We start from the raw sequence: 19,278 nt of genomic DNA, 5'->3' as shown, positions 1-19,278 counted from the left end.
ACAGTTTAAACAAAACAAAACCCTCCCACAAAAAACAAACGAACAAAAAAAGCCTTCCTCTCAAACTGACCTCAGAGCAGATTTAGGGGGTCTGGCTTGTTCTGCAAAATGCCTTTAAAATTTAATGCGCCTGCACCTGTTACAAGGGGTGAAAAAGATTATGTGTTTACTTAGCTACTCATGGGAAATGTAAGCACTTTAAATTATTTAAGCCAAATTTTGCTAGCTGGCTGATTCTCAGCATTTTCTGAGCAAAAACACGAGTATATCACAGGGGTTATTTCTTATTTGGGACATGAAGCAAATGCTGGCACAAAAGCGATCACATATGGCTCTCAGTGATATTATTTGTATAGTTTTAGCACCAGATATAAAAAATTTATATGTTGATGAAATCCCTTGAAATTTCCCTCCTTATCCACGTGTAAAGACGTTTGCGCCCCTCTCTGCAGCACTAATGGTTTCCAAGTGCCTGAGCTGCTGGTCTTGTTGCCATGTGCTCCGCGTTATATTAGTGCTTCATTTTAAGGGATGAATGTCTTTCTAAGTGAAACATTACATTTTTAATGCCACAATAAAGAGAACAGTTCAAGCAGAAAGAGGCTTTTTTTTTTTATCCTTGTATTTTAGCCTAATCTCCGGCCCTTTTTTAAAAAAAAAGGCTTTTTACTCAACCATCCATTTGCTTTTGATTGAAGCTGCTTCGGCAAATAAAAGCTTTAACTCTCATAACCATCATCTTTCCCTCCAGCTGGCTCCCATTTACTCTGCCCTTTTTACTCTCTTCTGCGTGGTTACTCTGAGATGTGTCGACGACCTGATTTTCATGTGTGCCTGAGTAAAACAAAAAACAGCCACCCTGTGTAGTGAAGCAAGGCAGAATGTAGCACGCTGTGACAATACCGACACAAATGACGGGGGTCAGTGGGAACAACAAATTGGGAGAAAGTGCTCGTGTGAGTGAGCGTGAAACGCCATTGACAGAGAACAGTGACTACTGGTTTCACAAAGAGTACTGCGAACCACGTGATGCCCGAGTGCAGAGACGAGTTCCACTTGATTACTCAGACGGAGCATCTCAACATTTGGGTTTCAAACGCACTGATTTCTATATTCTGAAACATTTAATGAATTCTGACTGAATTAAACAGTACAGCCATACACAACACACCTTTGCCATCTTCAGGATGCAAGCTTGTCATTTCTGCATTTGCCCCTTACTGTCCTATTACCTGATATTTGGCAGGTTATAGCTGTTTAATGCAAACACTTATTATTAAAACAAAGAATAAGAAAAAAAACCAGGTTAAAGTATATGCCTGTTTAACTGCTCGTTAATGCAAATATCTCATCAGCCAATCATGTGGTAGCAACTCTATGCGTTGGCTTGTAGACAAAGTCAGGAGGACCTGCTGTAGTTCAAACCAGAATGAGGGACTTCAGCAGTGACTTTTAAGTGACTTTGAACGTGGCACGGTTGTTGGTGCCAGATGGGTTGGTCTGAGTATTTCAGGAACTGCTGATCTGCTGGGATTTTCCCACACAACCATCTCTAGGGTTTACAGAGAATGTTCCGGAAAAGAGAAAATATCCAGTGAGCAGCAGTTCTGAATGAAAATGCCTTGTCGATGCCAGAGGTCAGAGGCGAATGGAGGACTCCTTGGAGATGATAGGAAGCGAACAGTAAGTCAAATAGCAACTTGTTACAAGCAAGGTGTGCAGAAGAGCTTCTATGCACCAACAACATGAACCTTGAAGCAGATGGGCTACAGCCCATGGGCGATCGTGGCTCAAGAGTTGGGAGTTTGCCTTGTAATCGGAAGGTTGCTGGTTCAAGCCCCGGCATGGATAGTCTCAGTCGTTGTGTCCTTGGGCAAGACACTCCACCCGTTGCCTACTGGTGGTGGTCAGAGGGCCCGGTGGCGCCAGTGTCCGGCAGCCTCGCCTCTGTCAGTGCGCCCCAGGGTTACAATGTAGCTGCCATCGCCAGTGTGTGAATGGGTGGATGACTGGATGTGTAAAGTGCTTTGGGGTCCTTAGGGACTAGTAAAGCGCTATATAAATACAGACCATTTACCATTTACAGCAGCAGAAGACCACACTGGCCCGTTCTCCTGTCATCTAAGAGCAGGAAGCTCTAGCCGGCACAAGTTCCCCAACAGACTGGAAAAATGTTGTCTGGTTTCAAGAGCTAAAATTTCTGCTGGAACATTTGGATGGTAGGGTCAGAACAATGTGAACCCATGGACCATCCTGTATTAGTGGTTCGGCGTGGTGATGATGAGATATTTTCTAGGCACACTTTGATACCAGTTGTGCATCATTCTAACGTCACACCTTGCTGAACATGTCCATCCCTTTATGCCCACTGTGTACCCACAGTCACAAAGCTCAAATCACCTCACACTGGTTTCATGAAAATGAAAGGGAGTTCACTGTACTCAAATGGGCTCCACAGCCACCAGATCTCAATCATAGAGATCTGATGGAATGAGAGATTCCCAACATGGACGTGCAGCAACTGTGTGACGCTGTAATGTCAACATAAACCAAATTCTGAGGAATATCTACAGCACCTTGTTGACTCTGTCTCAAAGAATGAGGGCTTTTCAAAAGGCAAATGATGCGCCTAATAAAGTGGCCAATGAGTCTACATGCTAGGTTGATTTATGCAGAGGAGATTTTTGTAGCTAGTTCAACATTTTTATTTAATTCTCCAACATTTCTCAGAGAAAGTAAATAGATGCCTCAATTACAAATCAAACTATTGATTTGCTGATTTGCATTGATAAAAATTCAAATTGCAAATAGAAATGTAGAAAAATAAACCGGTTTGTGCAAATGAATGCAGTAAATAAAACTGATACAACTTAAATTTTAATAACTTGATCAATTAAAGAACAGAATTAATACCACTTCTTTGTTTAATTCATTTAGTCATTTATTTAGGATTTTGGCCCTTCTAGGCTAAAAGAGCAAAACAAAGTGACAACAACCGTAGCCTTGACTTAGTCTGCATTGATCTGCGATGCACCAATCCCTTCGTTTGCCTCCATCCAACAAACACGGGATGATAAAAGAAATCTGCTTTGTGCAGCATTAGGCTTTAGCCTCTGCTCTGCGTCTGACTTGGCAGCTTTAAGCCTGGAGGAAACCTTCACTGAGGGACCTCAATCAGTCTCCATCTCCTGGATCAATATCCATTAGTCTCAGAGAGAGTGCATGTGTGTGTGTGTTCGCATTGAGCGTGTGCACAGACCTCAACCTGGGTGAATGGGCCTGAGTCATAAATGCAAACTCTGGATCACATTTCTCCCTCCCTCTTTCCCTGCTTGTCTGTTTCACTCAATTTCTTGCACACACAGATGCACACAAACACACGTACACACTGGTGTCCATTCAAACACAGGCCGATGTTATGAACGGTACTTTGTAGCCTCTAAATGTTCATTCACGAGGGGCCAGTAGTGAGGACTGTAAATTTTCCCGCTGCGAATGGTGCCCCAGCACTACCAACAAGTAATAAATGTATGAAACTGACACCAAATCAATCTCTGAGTCATCGTCGGTGTAGCTAAAGATACATTCGGAGTGGAATAATTTGAGGATTGACAACATGCCACAACAAAGCTCCCTGTATCACAGCTCTGAGGCCTTGGTATTAATTCCAGTCTGGGAGACAGAGAGGAAAGAGAGACAGAGACGCAGGGAAACATTTTTCTTTTTTAATATTAGTTGTCATTTTGCATCAGGACGGAGAGGACCAACACGACGCAGCATGAACGAACAGGGAGGGAAAACATGAAACAGACATCGGCAAATGAACGCTCAGCCAGCAGGCAGAGACACAGACGGACGGATGGAAGGCAAGAAAGGAAAGAGAGAAGACATGGGAAAGACAAAGAAACCAAACGCTAAAGGATGGGAAAAAAAGAGACGAGGATGGAGCTGGGGACGGAAAGAAAAAAAAAAAAAAAGCATAGCCTGCCCTGTGGCGAGACACTCAAACCTGTCAGAACAAGATTCCCACAAGTTCAGCTGAAAAACAAAAAGGTGGAGAGCCCGAACGTGACACTTAAGCTCCCACCGAGCTGGCTGTATAAAGACAGTGGTAGGCTGAGGCCTGTATTAGTTTCAATACTGGTTTCACTACAGACATGGCTGACTCACAACAACACAGGGATGCTCCATTTAAAAATGGTTTGAAACAATAAGAAAAAGCTCATTTATTATCAGACAGAACGGAGAAAGCTCAAGGAAGTGGAGACTGCACAGTGTGAACCAGCATATCAGACAAATAAGCATTTCCTTATACCCTAAAGAGCCACACTGGACGTGGCTCGCAGGTTGTTACCCAGTCCAGTTACATTTACATTAAATCTCCATCCATAACTAGAATTATCTCATAAAGTAGGTGGTCTTGTCAATCACAGTCCTGCTGAAAGCAACCCTGTAAGTGCCGGACACACGGGCACTGAAACCTTTCCACTAGTACCTACTCGACTTGGCTCACCTTAGTTTTTAGGATCTTCCACTCATATTCATATACGAGATGTATTGTTGAAATTGCCCTTCATTTCACGAAAATAAATATACTTGAGGGATTAAAAGTGTAGCTAAACTTCTGGTGCGGCCGACTCCTGATCAAAGTGGGCTTTAGTAAGGAAAACTGAGAATGTACCGACTAAGAAAATCTGGATGGATACAGATGTTTGATATTGTTTTTATACCTGCTTAATTTTTCTGTGTAATAATTAAGTTCCCAATAATTGGGAACTTAATTATTCATGCCCAACAACTTCATGCCCAACAACAGACCAGTTGTTGGGCATGAAGTCTTTCAGCTCTTAACTACAGTAAACTCTGAAAACTGAACTGACATAAACAAATATCAGCAGGCCTAGTATCGGCCGACACATCAGCTCATTTCTAAGGAAAAACAGGGATATACTTTCCCTTAACACAAACAGATACACACTCTTGTCACTCTTAGCTTCACATAGTGTTAAAAATCAGCAATAGTCGCCTAAAGTTTAAGGTTAGTGCTTGAACACAGTCACGATTTGAATCTCTGCCCATTGACAGGTTGATTGAATGCATCAAGTACAGACTGGCCTGAAATATAAATGACACTGGTGTTAAAATATTCATACGATTAAACAAAGCCAGCTGCAGATAATGGCACGAAATGTTCATTCGCGATCCGTCGAGTGTGTGATTTCTTCTCACTGTATCAACAATTTCAGTTCTAATAATTCGACAGAGGCAGCTCAAACCATGCTACGTTCAACCCCTAAGCTCACACACACAACACAAGCTAATTATCGCTCTCACTGCTTCTCGCAGACAAACAAAAGTTAATATAAGGCTGAAGAGCTCTTTTGGTAACTAAAGAGCTATTTCTAAACTACAAATTAAAACTGGAGCAGATGGGTTTGTGGTAATAAGAACAGGGGGTGGAGTGGGGGGCCATATCTAGAAATTTTAATTATACAATAAATAAATTAGGGACAGATCCGATTAACAGTGAGGCAGAATGGCTGCAGCTGTGCAACATCGACAAAAACACACAAACTGCGGTCGTTAGCGAGTTACAGGATGCCTCTTCTTGCCTCTCTTTCCTTAAGAGGAAGCCATCAGATCAGCTCAATGCGGATACCAAACTTCCCTCTGTGGCTTATTATCTCACTAGACACAAAACCACAGGAGCCAGAGGAGGCTGAATGTCAATACGCTGCATTCGCATCCTTGTTTACAGCCCCTCTAAAGTGTACTTCAAAATCTACCACACGTGATACTGTAGTAGAACATGCAGTGATTTTTGGCAGAGTACATTAGCACCCTCTGCATTTTATTCCTCATACACTTCACTGTTGTATATTTCTGTGTCAGGTACTAAAATGCATAGCACCTGAAAACAAACAAACAAACTGCAAATACCATTACACATGATACACAACCAACAACCGATTCACTAAGAAATGGTTTTAGCGCTTCTCAGCAGGTTACTCTTACAAACTTGCAGCGTGCAACAGTAACCACTGGGGTGTATTTAAGTGGAGTTAGATGATGACACTTGCAGACATGACATCAAGCACTGGATCTCAATCAGCAGCCCCTCTGAGATGAGCTAAGGGTTATCCAGCACATGCAAGAGTCCACAGGCTCAACAGGATTTTCACATGAAAGACCCACAAACACTGCAGGCAGACCTTTTTCCAGGAATCAGCATTTCATTCGATTATATTGTGATTATCTGTACAAACTGTGTGTTTCATGCTGCACGTTTACTGACAGCCATGCAAATGCATAACAAACGCCATCCTTAAGTCGTGTTTTCACAGTGTCAAATCGTGAAAGTGATATCAAATCGTACGGCCTGTACTGTTCCACTGTGCTCAGACGTCCGGTAGTGTCCCCAGGAATTAACATGTTTTATGAGCTATTGTTGGAGCCGATGCAATGACTGTAGGCCCGTGTTAAGACTTCAACACAGTCCTCGCTGACAAATTAGCCTGCTTAGCTAATGCTAGCGATTATGCACATGCGACGGGGTAACATCTTTATATTGAGATAATAAAGTGTGTGTTACATGGAGAAATGTGTGTCACTGGCATTCTGAGGTTTGACCGAGGAAAAATAGACGCTTTCGCTTCTGCTAGCCATGTTACAAAACTAGCTTATCCTGCACAGTGCACACCCAGGCTATACGTGCCACGCCGGGTATTGTTTACATAGCTTGCGCCGTTGTGCTATTTTTTTGACAGCATGGAAAACTACAAACAAAACCGACTTGACGGAATACCAAAGCTAAGCGGACACTCCTCATATACGTTTCCTCCCAATACACAAAAAACCACCCACCAACAAACCAGCTTTAACTGCCAGGCTAACTAAGCTAAACCAGCTAGCGAACAGGATTCACCAAATCTGATCGGGATTCACTAGCTCTGAGGTTAGCAGCACTGGTAGCTGCTGTTGGAATAAGTAAGCTCCTGGGTCTATTATCGGACAGCTGTGTACGGCTCCATGTCTCTTTCTAATAAACTCTAAAACTACTCCGCTAGCTTAAACCTAAATATACATTACAGTTGTCCCACTTTAACGCTTAATTAACCCCAATAACCAAAAGTCGGCAGAATCCAAACCAGTCAGGCTGCGTTTGAATAGAAAACGCATATTTACAATTGCTGTTTTACCCCTTCTTTTATTTCTCCTAACGCCAGCCTGTGCCATTTCACTTATTTTTGCTGTCAGTTTACATCGATGCGAGTGGTTTTAAGTTATTGAATCGGGAGGTTGGTAACACTGAGTGCTGCACTTCCTAAAATACTGCAATATCTAGGCGAGGTGTCCGGAGATGGAACTCTGGTCATTAGCAACCCGGCAAGCGTTGTCTTTCCATAGTCTGGTTGAGCTATAGGATGCAGCTGCTCAGAAAAGGAAGTCAATGAACATATTTCGGAGATGCCCGCAGCTGTGTGGGTCACTGGCATTTATTGTGAGTTTCATTTATGTCGACAGTTATGAAATTCAATGGCTAAAACCTCCCATATTCTTCACTGTGCGAGCCCCAAACCTTTCAACATGGACAGGAAAAATGTCCCTCACAGAGCTGGACCAGAGGAGAGCTCTCCGCGGAGCTCAGTCCGACCTCTCCCACTCTTTTCCTGGGCTTACCGGTTTTGAAGAACGCCTCTATGTCGCTGGCGTCCTTCGTGGTCTCCTCCGCTCCTTCCCCGGAGCTCATGGCTGCCACAACCCGAATCTGGAGCTCGGTATCTCCCAAGTAGAGCCCCCCAAAATATCGACAAAAAGATGGCACACAATCACTCCTGTCCTGACAAAAGCGTCATTAAAGCCACACGGACGATTGCGGGGAGTCGTTGACGCTAGCAGTGCCATCTGCAGACCTCCATCTTGGGGTAACGTAATTGGAAACGATCAGCCGGGGGCACCGGGTTCCTCCTCGGAGTGGAGCCGAGGGGAGAGTCGCTGGAGCGGTGACGAGAGGGGGGGACGGGAGGGGCTGGGTCGCTGCTCGGTGAATCTCCGTAAGCTTTCGGAAATGAGAGGCTGGGTCATCGACGAACGACGGCGGTCACTGTTAACGCGTGTGCGACCAACTTACGGCGAAATATAGGTCACAAAAAGCCGACACACAAACACTGAAAAGAAAATAAAGTCCGACGGTCGTGGTAATACGTAAAAAGGACCCGTTTAAAAGCTGTCTAACCCACACTTTCGGGGAAAGCACCAACTTTTAAGGAGAAAAAATACAACCGTTCCACATGGTTCAAGTACTCCTGATTGTTTCAGCGACTCAACCATAAAAAGCGTATAAACGTTACGTTAGCCTACTGAAAGCAAAGAGCAGAGATAAGATAACCTCCCGGATACAGCCATACATGAAAGGTCCTCTGTTTTGATCCAGGCCATCTCGTGATATTTTCCCGGAGCGCTGATTGTGACCTGGACTACTCACGCCATCTGCCGGCCAATCCTGGAAGTGCTGCTGTATCAGTGATATGTTTACAAAGCAAGACATTTACCCCCCACTATAACGTCTACAGCAGGGGTGTCAAACATAAGACCCCGGGGCCAGAATCGGCCCCTCAAAAGACTCCCACTTGGCCTGCTAGACTATATTTTAATAAATTTTACAGCTTGTCTTACTGATAAACACTTCCTCCAGTCTTTCATACTACACCAAAGTAACACATACGTGACAGAAAAGTGCTTTTTTTTTTCTCTGTCTAAAATAGAAATTTTTGGGTGGGGTTCCACAAAAGAAGCCCACTGAAATACATCGACATTCCAAATTTACAATTTTTAACAGTGCAAATTAAAGTCAGTAAAGTTACCATATATTGGTTCTTGAGTGTGTACATTTTACATGTATGTAAAACCTATACAAAAAAACCCACATTGATTTAAAGGAACATTCATTTATAATAATCTTTCTTAAATTTACACTGGCAGTTTTCATGACAATAAAACACATCAAAGTTCAGCCCTGTCTAGTCACAGGCAGCTGCTTCACAGTATGTGGCAAAGCTGCTGTAATATGTTAAGAATGTGTCTCAACATTTATACTTTTCTTCAAAGATTTAAGTTAATTCACTGAAATGAGCATGTGCATATGTCCTAATACAGGTTGTGCTTTTCTATCGGATGGTACTTGATGGGCTGTCCTCCATAAAAGAGCAAAGTAGACAGCTGCAAAAGAAAAAAAGTGCATTTTTGAGTCAATATCCAGCCAAATTTGATGGAAAACAACAACAGTGAAGTATAGAGCTGCAGAAAACAATGTACAGTGACAGATAAATTATAAATACATAACAAGAACTAAAAAGTAGCATTATAACTGATGGTATTCAATATTTTTCTTATATGAAATTCAATCAAAACAAAATTAATTACAAACATAGAATTACTAAATTATTAAGTAAGCTCATAAAACAAATAAAACAACCAAGACACATCCAACATACCACTTGCTGCTGTTCTATGTTTATAATAAGTTGTTTGTTTGTTTTTTAGAAATAACACAAGTATGGCTCACCCATAGAATAACGTTTAAACTATGTAATGCGTGGTTTTCATCAGCGTACCACTGGTAGTTTTCATGTGACGACCACAAGTGTGGGAGTAGGTTAGGAGCAAAAAACTCAAATTTCCCAAATTCCGTAAAAACACTGAAGTTTGAAATGCTCCAGGCCATTATTGATTGGTCAGATGCAAATATGTCACTATCTGTCGCACAACCGGATCTTTGCTGATTGGCTGGGAGAAATCCATGTTTTTCTAATAATCCCACAGTGGGTCATGTGGAGGGATAACTTAATCATGTCTGCACTATATTTGTGAATAAGAGTCACGGCTCATTGTTTTTTGATGACAAGCAACAAAATAGCAGGAAGCTATGAAAGCTGAGCTGTAACTGTGGTGAGGGGCACTGGTGTCAAGTGAAGATTTGAGCTGGAGTAAAGGCAGAATTCATGTGCATTTTTGTGAAATGAAGATCGATGAAGTAATGTAAAAACATTCAGATACATGCAGATGAACAAATGGATGACGTAAGGTCTTATAAGACTGAGCCAGTTAATAGCCATCACTTGACTCTGCGAGGGACAGCAGGGACCGAGAACATAGCGTGAGCTCATCAAGCAGAGGTCTTCCAGCATCACACAGCTGCTGTTTCAGTTTAAAGTAGACTGGTTTTGCTCCCTTTGCCCTTCCTTTGAGCTCGCTTTCTTCTGATTGGCCTCTCACAGGCCAAAGCCTTGAACAGCAGCTGGGTGTGGCTCCTGTGACTCACACTAACCTAGGTGTTCATTGTTTGTATGGTTTCTAAGCTCATCTCTTTACTTTCACTCTAACCGGTTAAGTCAGACGTCTGTCGACCCAGAGGCTGGTTCTTCCTGTCTCAAGGAAGTTTTGTTATTGTGTTTTTATGCTTGCTTACACAAGGAGGATCAGTTTGTTTTCTATAACATGAACATTTCTGTGTAACCTGTGAAAGTAATACACAAACAGACACTTACCTCCTACACCCATATACGCAGCATGCTAACAAATAATTGAGCGAGTGAAAACAGTTATATTGACATCTGAGGAGGTGTAGTGTCCCACAGAAAAATTGATTTATCAGTGGGATGACATTATAATGTACTACTGACTGGAGTTCAGCACGAAAGTGACCTTTAGCTGTAATGTATTCGCTGCACTGGAGATGCTCTGCAGTCTTTCCTCTGAAGCAGCTGTTAACAACATGATTTCAAATGCAGATCTACAAGTAAAGATGCATTTTTACCTGTGTTTGCAAACTGAGAAAAAAACAAAACAAAAACAAACTATGATGCATGTGCTCAGTTTACGGCCTTTTACGTGTTGAATTCAACTTTGGACAGGGTTTCTTTTTTCTGCCCATTCATTCATTAACAAAAAGTCAAAAAAATAAATCCCTCTGAAATGAGAACTATTCTTGTTCCTTGTCTCACTTTAAAACAGGTGTGTCAAACATCAGGTGTTGGGGTCACAGAAATAGCCCACCAGAGACTCCAATCTGGTCCGCTGGACGACTTGGGAAAACATGCAGGAGGGCAGACATTTGAGATTGTATTTTTCTAGGTTTTAAAGCTTTTATTAATGATAAAGACTTCCTCCACGGGTACTCACACTTCACCAGTGGTAATAAGTAATACATTGTGATGGCTGCACTTACAGCCACACAGTGGTAATACCCAGCATGTTAGTGTAGACGCTTATAAGTAACATTCACATTTGTCTTTCTTTAAATATAGGAATTAATTTACAGGACAATAAATAACTGGTTTTGGTTTAGAGTTAATTCACATATCCACATAACACTGTATTCTAAAATAAGTGCGCACATTTTAGTTTACACTATTATGTATGATTAATCTTTTGCTTTCTGAGTTACCTTAGTTGCAGCTGTTCCAGTCCCTTGATTAAGGAGCCAAGAGGTGGAAAAGGGGCAGAGCGAGCTTTAAAGGAAGACTGTAAATTGGTTCATGCCATAACTCGGGACCATGGGGGGGAATTGGAGTTCATTATGTTTGGTTTAGTTAGGTTTTGTGTGTTTTACCTCTTCTCCTGCTTTTGTGGGCTGATCAGCCACTATTTAAGTTTCCCCTTTGTCTCGTTAAGTTAGGTCAGTTTGAGTTATCAGTAATGTTGTCAACTTTGAGTAGAGTTCTGTTATTTTGACCTCTTTTATGGGCCCAAGATTTTGATTCTTTTTGCATGATTTAACCAATTATGATTTTTGGGTTAAATAAAAAATCATTTTTTTGGACTTTAACCTGTGCCTAAGTTTCCTTCACTGCTCGGTCTATCACATACATAAACAATTAACTAACAGGGAGTTTCTGTTTTTCCACAATCTAGTACAGACATTGATGACATCATTGGCTCTAGCCCACTTAAGATCAAAGTGAAATTAGGTTGACACCTGTGCTTTAAAGCAGATGACGAGTGTCAGTGGCTTAATGTGCATCCACTACAGCTGATGTCATTCCCAGCCTCTTACCTGTAAACCCAGTAAGACAAAGACCACAGACCTCTGTGCTGATATCATAAGAAATAAATGATCTTCTTCGCTCACCAACAGCTGATTTAAATAAAGTATGTTGGCATTTTAAATCAGCAAGTGAAGCTCATTTATTACCTACTTTGCCTTCTTATGCAGGTGCTCATGTGTTGCTTGTGAAACATCCAGAAGGGGGCAGGCTGACACTAGTGACTGACTGGTCTTCTTCCACATGGGTATGTAAGGTTTTACATATCAGGATATAATAAACATCATGTGGTTCTTAGCGGGCCTTAAAATGAGGGTGAGTGGCATCCAAGTGCTGCTAATCAACTGCATTTGATAAACTGATCAAGGTGGAAAAATATCAGCAATGACCTTAAGGAAGCTGTCTGGCTCATCTACAGAAGACCTTTTCCAAACATTCTGAACAGAAAGAGATTATTCAGGAGTGGTAAACATTAAAGCTTGTTGCCAACCTTCCCAGCAGTGGATGTCTCGGTGAATTCACCCCAAGGTCAGACCAGCCAGTGCTCAGAGAAACTACAAAAAACCCAAGACTCTACAGGCCTCAGTTATGTTAAATGTTAGATTTCATGACAGTACAGTTAGAAAAAGACTGAACATGTATGGTTTGATTTGAAAGGTTTCCAGGAAAAAGCCTCTTTTCTCTAAAAAGAACATGGCAGCGCAGCTTAGGTTTGCAAAGTTGCATCCGAACAAACCCTAAGACTTCTGAATCTTCTCAATGCTTGGCGAGTCGTCTTTGCAAAGAAACAAACATGCCATATCAGCACAAACACAGCCACGGGACCTGGACACTGTGCCGTCACTGAGTCGGCCATGATGTCCTCTGTATACCAAAGTCCAAGGAGATTGGAAAGAAAAGCGTCTGGACTTCTTTAAGTTTCTTCAAGTTCTCAGATGAAAGGAAGAAACTTAAAGTCCAGATGCTTTTCTTTCCAAGCTTCTTGGACTATGATGACCTGGATGACTGAGAACCTTCACAGACACTTTGTATACCAAAGTATTCTAGAGTCAAATGTGTGAGGCCATCTCTCTTAAAGCTAACACTTGGCTGAGAAGCTGTTCTACAGCAGCATGGCTGGAAAAGACAAGAATCAAGGTGTTGCAATGGCACAGTCAAAGTCCAGACTTTAACCCCATTAATGTAACAGGACCTTTTAGAGAGCTGTGGATAAACAAATGCTTGCAAACCTCATTGAAGTGAAGCAACACTGTAAAGAAGAGTAGGCCAAAATTCCTCCACAACAATGGGAGAGACTAAAACTTTCAAACTTAACTGAGAGAGGAGGTACTTGCTTTTAAATTAAGCGGTTGTTATTAATGATTTTATTTTTTATTTTTTAAAAAGAGCTTGAAATCTCTTGCAAAATTCTTCTCATATAACCTTTTTGTCTCTTCTTTGAACAAGAAACTACACCAATAAAGACATTATGCCTGGAGAGATATGTGACCAGTCAGTTAAAGGTTACAACTGTCACTAAAATCCTGTTTTCAGCGTGAACCAAACTGCTTTTGGATTGATACTGAATGAGAAAAACACTTTTCAAGGCCTTTAATTGTGAGTCCAAAGTTGATTTCGTTAGTACTTTAAATCAGTTCGGATTAGAATTTAAACTGATGCCTGTATCGTTTCTAATTAGCATTTCATGAGTCATTTGCTGCTCAGGTGAGTTATCAGTCTGTACAACGCTTCTGCAAGAAAACCCCTCATCATCAGCTGAAGCTGTGCATCCGGCCTCGCACAGATGAGGACTTCAAATACCCGACGCTGCTCTGAATGACATAAACCAGGTCGATATGCCACATTTCATTCGGCATTAATAAAACACGATGTGAAGAGGTGGGAGGAAACTATACAGATGAGAACGCGGCTCTGTGGTGGTGATCTCCTTTTAATAACTCGGACCCACCGAACGGCTGACTCCTTCCTTCAGGTTGTTTCATTCCCACAGTAACCCCTGCCAAATAGCAATATATCCCTCTGAAATGTCAGCAGCAGCAGTAATTACTCCTGTGCTCTGAGACAACCTCTGAAATGAAATGAAAGGAAGCGGGAAGTGATGGGGCTCTGTCTCCGTCCCTCTGTCTGTCCCCCCCACCTTTTGTTCGCACATCCCCGACTTTCCTCTACGTCACGCCTATTGAACTGTGCCACCGAACCTCTGCGTCAGAACCCGGGCTCCCCAGATCTGCTGCAGTCAGGGCCAGCTAACAGCAGAACGGTGTCCTCTCATTGGCCGTCTCCTGCTCCTCCGTAACAGTTACGTGGAAGGAGAGAAAGACAAGAGGGTGGGTGAGACTGGCACAGCCACAGAAACAGAAGGTGTGTCAGTGCATCATGGCTGCTAAATGGAAAAAGGCTGAGAGGTTAACTGGACTGTCATGTCTCTAACAAAAGCTTTCTTTCAGTTGACTATTACTGTGCAAGACACACACACGTGCACACTCTGCACACTGATAGATTAAAGCGTGCATGTGCGAGAAGCTCCTTTTGTGGCCATTTCTGTGCAAAAGTTAGTGTTTTGTCACATCATAAGGAGAATGCTTTGTTAGCGCGTGCAAATGTTTTAGGAAATGTAGACAGGTTACTGAGTTGTCTACAATTTGGATGGACCAATATCGGTCGCACATCTGAAGAAAACAGACAGCGTTCCAATATGTGCTGACATTTCTCTGTATAACTGTCGAAATCTGCAGGGGCCAGTGGTATAAAATACAATAGCAGCACGCAAGAGATTCAACAAAACACCAGCATTAACCTGGGAAAGGCTGTAACTCGCCCAGAATCTTTCCTCCATGGTGTCAAAGTGACGTTTTTGAGTCACTGAATAAACCGTTTCCTCCAAAATGACAGCACATTTTGACAACATATAACCCGGGGTGATCAAAATGTTTGAGGAGGAATCTGGAAGAGTGCTCCTTCACTGACACCGAGTGTGCTGTCTTTAAACGAGGACATTTCTAAATAAAACCAACCTCTGTCGTGGATCAGAGGGAATGCTCTTAAGATGCTGATTTCCACAGCATGTTGCTATATTTAGAAAAAAGAGCACTTATGTTTGCATAAACTGAGAGGACAAATATTTGCCTTTTTTAAATATTTATGTTCGAATTTTGCTTTTAACTGACAGTTGAGCAGTGATGAGCAGATAGAAAGGGAGGGCAGGCGGAGGCATACAGCAGACGGCCTCATCGGCAGCTGGCAGCAGGTTAGCTCCTCGACCAGTGAGCCAAACTGACACCCGAGGAAAAAGATCTTTCATCCAACGGTCACAGTTCAATAAATGATAATAAACAGCCCCCTCCACCCACAACACACACATCCATCCTCTTCTGTATCTTCTATTCTCTTTCCTTCTCCTTACTAAACTGACTAAGTGACCAATTTATTAGGTATACCTTGCAAATACTAGGCTGGACCCCCTTTTCATGTTTTAATGCAGATTTTACAGCTGCACATCCACAATCTGAGTCCTCCACTCCAGCCCAACCCAAAGATGCTCTACTGTGGAGGCTGTTTGAGTACAGCGCACTCACTGTTGTGTTCAGGAAACCAGTTTGAGATGATTATTTGGAAGCAGCCATCCAAAGATGGTCAGCATCAACACTCAGAGAGGCTGCGATGTTTAAATGAGGCTCAGTTGGTACAAAGAGGCCTAAAGTGTGTCAAGAGAGTATTCCCCATCTGACCATTCTCTTCTGAACTCTGGCATTTTCACTCAGAGAACTGCTTTTCTCTTTTTAAGGCCATTCTCTATAAACCCTCGAGATGGGTGTGTGGGAAAATCCCAGTAGATCAGCAGCTTCTGAAATCCTCAGACCAGCTCATCTGGCAACAGCAACAATAATACATTCAAAGTCACTTTAATGACCTTTCTTCTCCTTTCTAATGCTCAATTTAAACTTCACCAGACATGTCTCCATGCATAAATGCATCATTAATAATGAGTTCAACAGGTGTACCTAATTGGGCTTCCTCCTGGATGGGTAGCTGCTGTTCACCTGAGCAGACCTCGCAATGTTTCGCTGTAAACCAGCTGTTGAGGTGCCGTTGCAGTAACGCTGTATGAATATGTTTTACGAGACTCGCATAAGTGACTCACAGACTTTGAAGACTAGATGGACTCCACTCTGCACTCACACTTAAATAATGAACAATGCCAACATATTTTGGAGAGGAGAACTATTCAGCAGATTGAAATATTACCCACTTATTCCTTCCAGACTTAGTTTGTGCCAGAATGTCTGTGATGGACCGAGTTGAAAAACAGGAGGAGCCCCAGGAATTATTAGAAAAATATAATTTTTATTTATTTAACCCCCAAAAATTATATTTACGAAAGTAATAAATGTTGAGCTCATAAAAGAGGTCAAAGAAACAACTGAACTCAGGCAAAGACTGCAACCTTAACAAACCAAATGACTGCTACAAACAACCATAACTGACCTAAAACATGAAATGACATACAAGGGTATATATAATGGCTGATCAGACCATTGTGACACATGAGGGGTAACAAACAAAACACAATCATAAATCACAAACGATGCAGCACAATCTAGTTTGTTAATAAACTAAACACCAAAGAAGAAAATCAAAAACCCCATTAAACCCTAAACTCAAATATTTAATTAAATACAAATACTTTGTTTTTAAAGTAAAGAAAACACACATTCTCCCCTTCAGCAGGAAGTGGTGGTGTGGTCCAATTATCTTCCTTTGCATTTAATGGTTTCAAACCCTGGCTGCCATCTTTTGTCCAGCAACTCCCAGGGATGATGGCAGGTAAGAAATAAAAAGACAAAGGTTAGTCAAAAATCAAAGTAATGAAGTAGTATGAATACATAAGTAAACTAAATGTGCGCGCTTACAAATAGAACAAATGTATCCAAACCAATCAATAAAGTTATTGGTAACTAAAATGTATTACTATGTTCAAATGAAGAATGAAAATACAAAAGTTACCGACTTTAGAGTGTGGCCGCGGGTTTGGCCATCACAATGTCCTAAAATGAGAGAAGTGAAAGATTCTTTTTATTCCACGTACACAAGTAACAGTTTTCATAAACAGTTTAGGGGGCACGCCTTGTCCTCTTCCTGCCTGTAGAAGAGGAGTGAGGATGTGAAAGACAACAGAACACAAGAAGGCACAGAAGATAGTTGTGATGCACTCTCCAGCTCTTCCTCCCTAAGGAAAGCAAAGAATAGCACTGAAGAGAATCTGTGATCAAACTAGAGGGACTGGATGTCCACTAATGCACAGCACTGTTGTATTGTAAGTATGTCGTGTTGTATGTGATATAGCATACAGTAGGCAATGCTTTGTGTTATTTTGGTACTGACAGTTTATGTGTTGGTGTGTTCAGGGCTATGACTGCTGTCCCGTGTGATTGAATAAATGTCATTTTGACACTGGAACTAAAGGTTCAGGGAGAGTTAGTCCCCGTTGCACACTAACTGTAGCTTTTCTGAAAATCCATCTTCAGGGTTGAGACCTTCAAAAACTATGTTTGAAGTCTTGTATTTCTAGCAGCTTTCTCTGTTTCGCCGCTGAAATCAGTCTGCCACGATGAACTCGAGGTGCACCATCTGTATCTTTATGCACTGCTGAGGGACTGAGAGGTTATTTATAGTTAATCTGAAGCCCCAGCAAATTGGGCTTCCTTGTCAGCCGTAACATAACCGCATACACCACACCGCGCTTGAGGCGTAATCTGTCCGGTGTTATAAACTAATTCTGCTGCCAGACTCACACAGCAGATGCAGTGAGAGACCTTCTGAAGGGCCTCCGAGGGACAAGTGTTATTAGCATAAAGGAAGACAGTGGTGCAGCTGTGCAAAGATGTGCCATCATTTGATTTTCCACCGCTGACTCTTAACAACCTTGTAGCAGTAATTCAACTGGGTACCGGCTGAGAACAGCAGGCTTTCAGTCATTTATAGAATTTGGGTCAGTAGACCTTCCTGTCTTTAACTTTAGTTAGAAAATATGGTGCACCATAAACCAGTTTCATAAACAAATGAAATCACAAGATTGTACTGGCCTCTCCACGAGTTGCAAACGAGCAATTATAGAATTGTTGATAATTAATGGCTGCATTAATGCAGCTGTGACAGTTAATAAGAAAAGCCCCTGTGGTTTGGTATCTTCTTCCAGTCACAATAGCTGAGAAGTCAGGAAATTAGACTCCAGTAACGATTTCCCCAAGAGGTCGTTTAACAGAGTGTGACTTTCAAAATGTGTCCAAAGGCCAAAAGCAGCCAATGGAAATATCGCCTCGCAGCTGATAGTTTGGTACCAACATACATCTATGTGTCACAATGATTTATTGTGCGTTGGGATCTCGTACTAATAACACACACACACACACACACACATACACACAGAGTACAAACTCAGTTGAGTTAGCTGTGTAAAACAGGGATGTCAAACTCATTTTTCAGAGGTTTAACTCCACACTGACTTCCTGCAAAAATCTCAATATAAGAAAAAGGAGGAACTTCAACAGCACATCTCACGTTTTACTTCATGATAAAGACGTGAGGCTCTATTTCATGAAGGAAATCTGTCCGCATGACTCTTTGGGGCTTAATTGTTAAAGGTATACCTGTCAAATTACAGAAAAGGTTTTAGTAGCTCACACCACAGACTGTACTGTAACTAAAAAGAAGGCAAAGTTATTGTTAATTCACAATAAGGTCCTATTTTATTAATTATTTTAGCATGAGCATATTGTAAAAAGACAGAAATTTCTATAGTAGATTGTCACAGTCTGGCTGTGTTGCGAAAAAGGACTCAAGTGCAGACCAAAACTATGAAACGTGACGTGGATTAACAGAAAACAAGCAGTTTATTAAGGCTGGCAAAACAAATACAAACGAAGGGCATGGGTGAAACTAAATAATAACCTAAACTGGGTGAACTAAAACTAAGACATGAAAAAACCTGAAACATGGTGAACTGACATGGATACCTGAAGATGCGACATGACGAGCAGACGACCTGACAAGGAATGACTGAAAACTAAACTAAAACTAAACACAGAACACAGGAACACAGGAACTCTTCAAAATAAAACAGGAAACATAATGAGATGCAGACATGAGAACATGAACTTGACAACACAAGGCACACAAACATGAAACACATGAAGGGCAAGGGAGACTTAACAGGGGTTAAAAACACAAGGGGAAA

General features: G+C 41.8%; 1 protein-coding gene across 1 annotated transcript in view; it reads right to left on the bottom strand.

Annotated features, from left to right (window-relative positions):
• The window catches only part of LOC146493755 (triple functional domain protein), an 88,435-nt gene extending 80,014 nt beyond the window's left edge, over positions 1 to 8,421 (bottom strand). Inside the window, exon 1 of the mRNA XM_085147652.1 lies at positions 7,681 to 8,421. Within this exon, the coding sequence (XP_085003778.1) occupies positions 7,681 to 7,750 (70 nt within the window). The 5' untranslated portion in view covers positions 7,751 to 8,421. The remainder of the gene's footprint in view (positions 1 to 7,680) is intronic.
• Between the last annotated feature and the right edge of the window lie 10,857 nt (positions 8,422 to 19,278).

Source organism: Neolamprologus multifasciatus, chromosome 22 (genome assembly GCF_963576455.1).
Source record: "Neolamprologus multifasciatus chromosome 22, fNeoMul1.2, whole genome shotgun sequence".
Classification (NCBI taxonomy): domain Eukaryota; kingdom Metazoa; phylum Chordata; class Actinopteri; order Cichliformes; family Cichlidae; genus Neolamprologus; species Neolamprologus multifasciatus.
The sequence above is the reverse complement of the archived record's forward strand: the minus strand, read 5'-3'. Positions and strand labels throughout refer to the sequence as shown.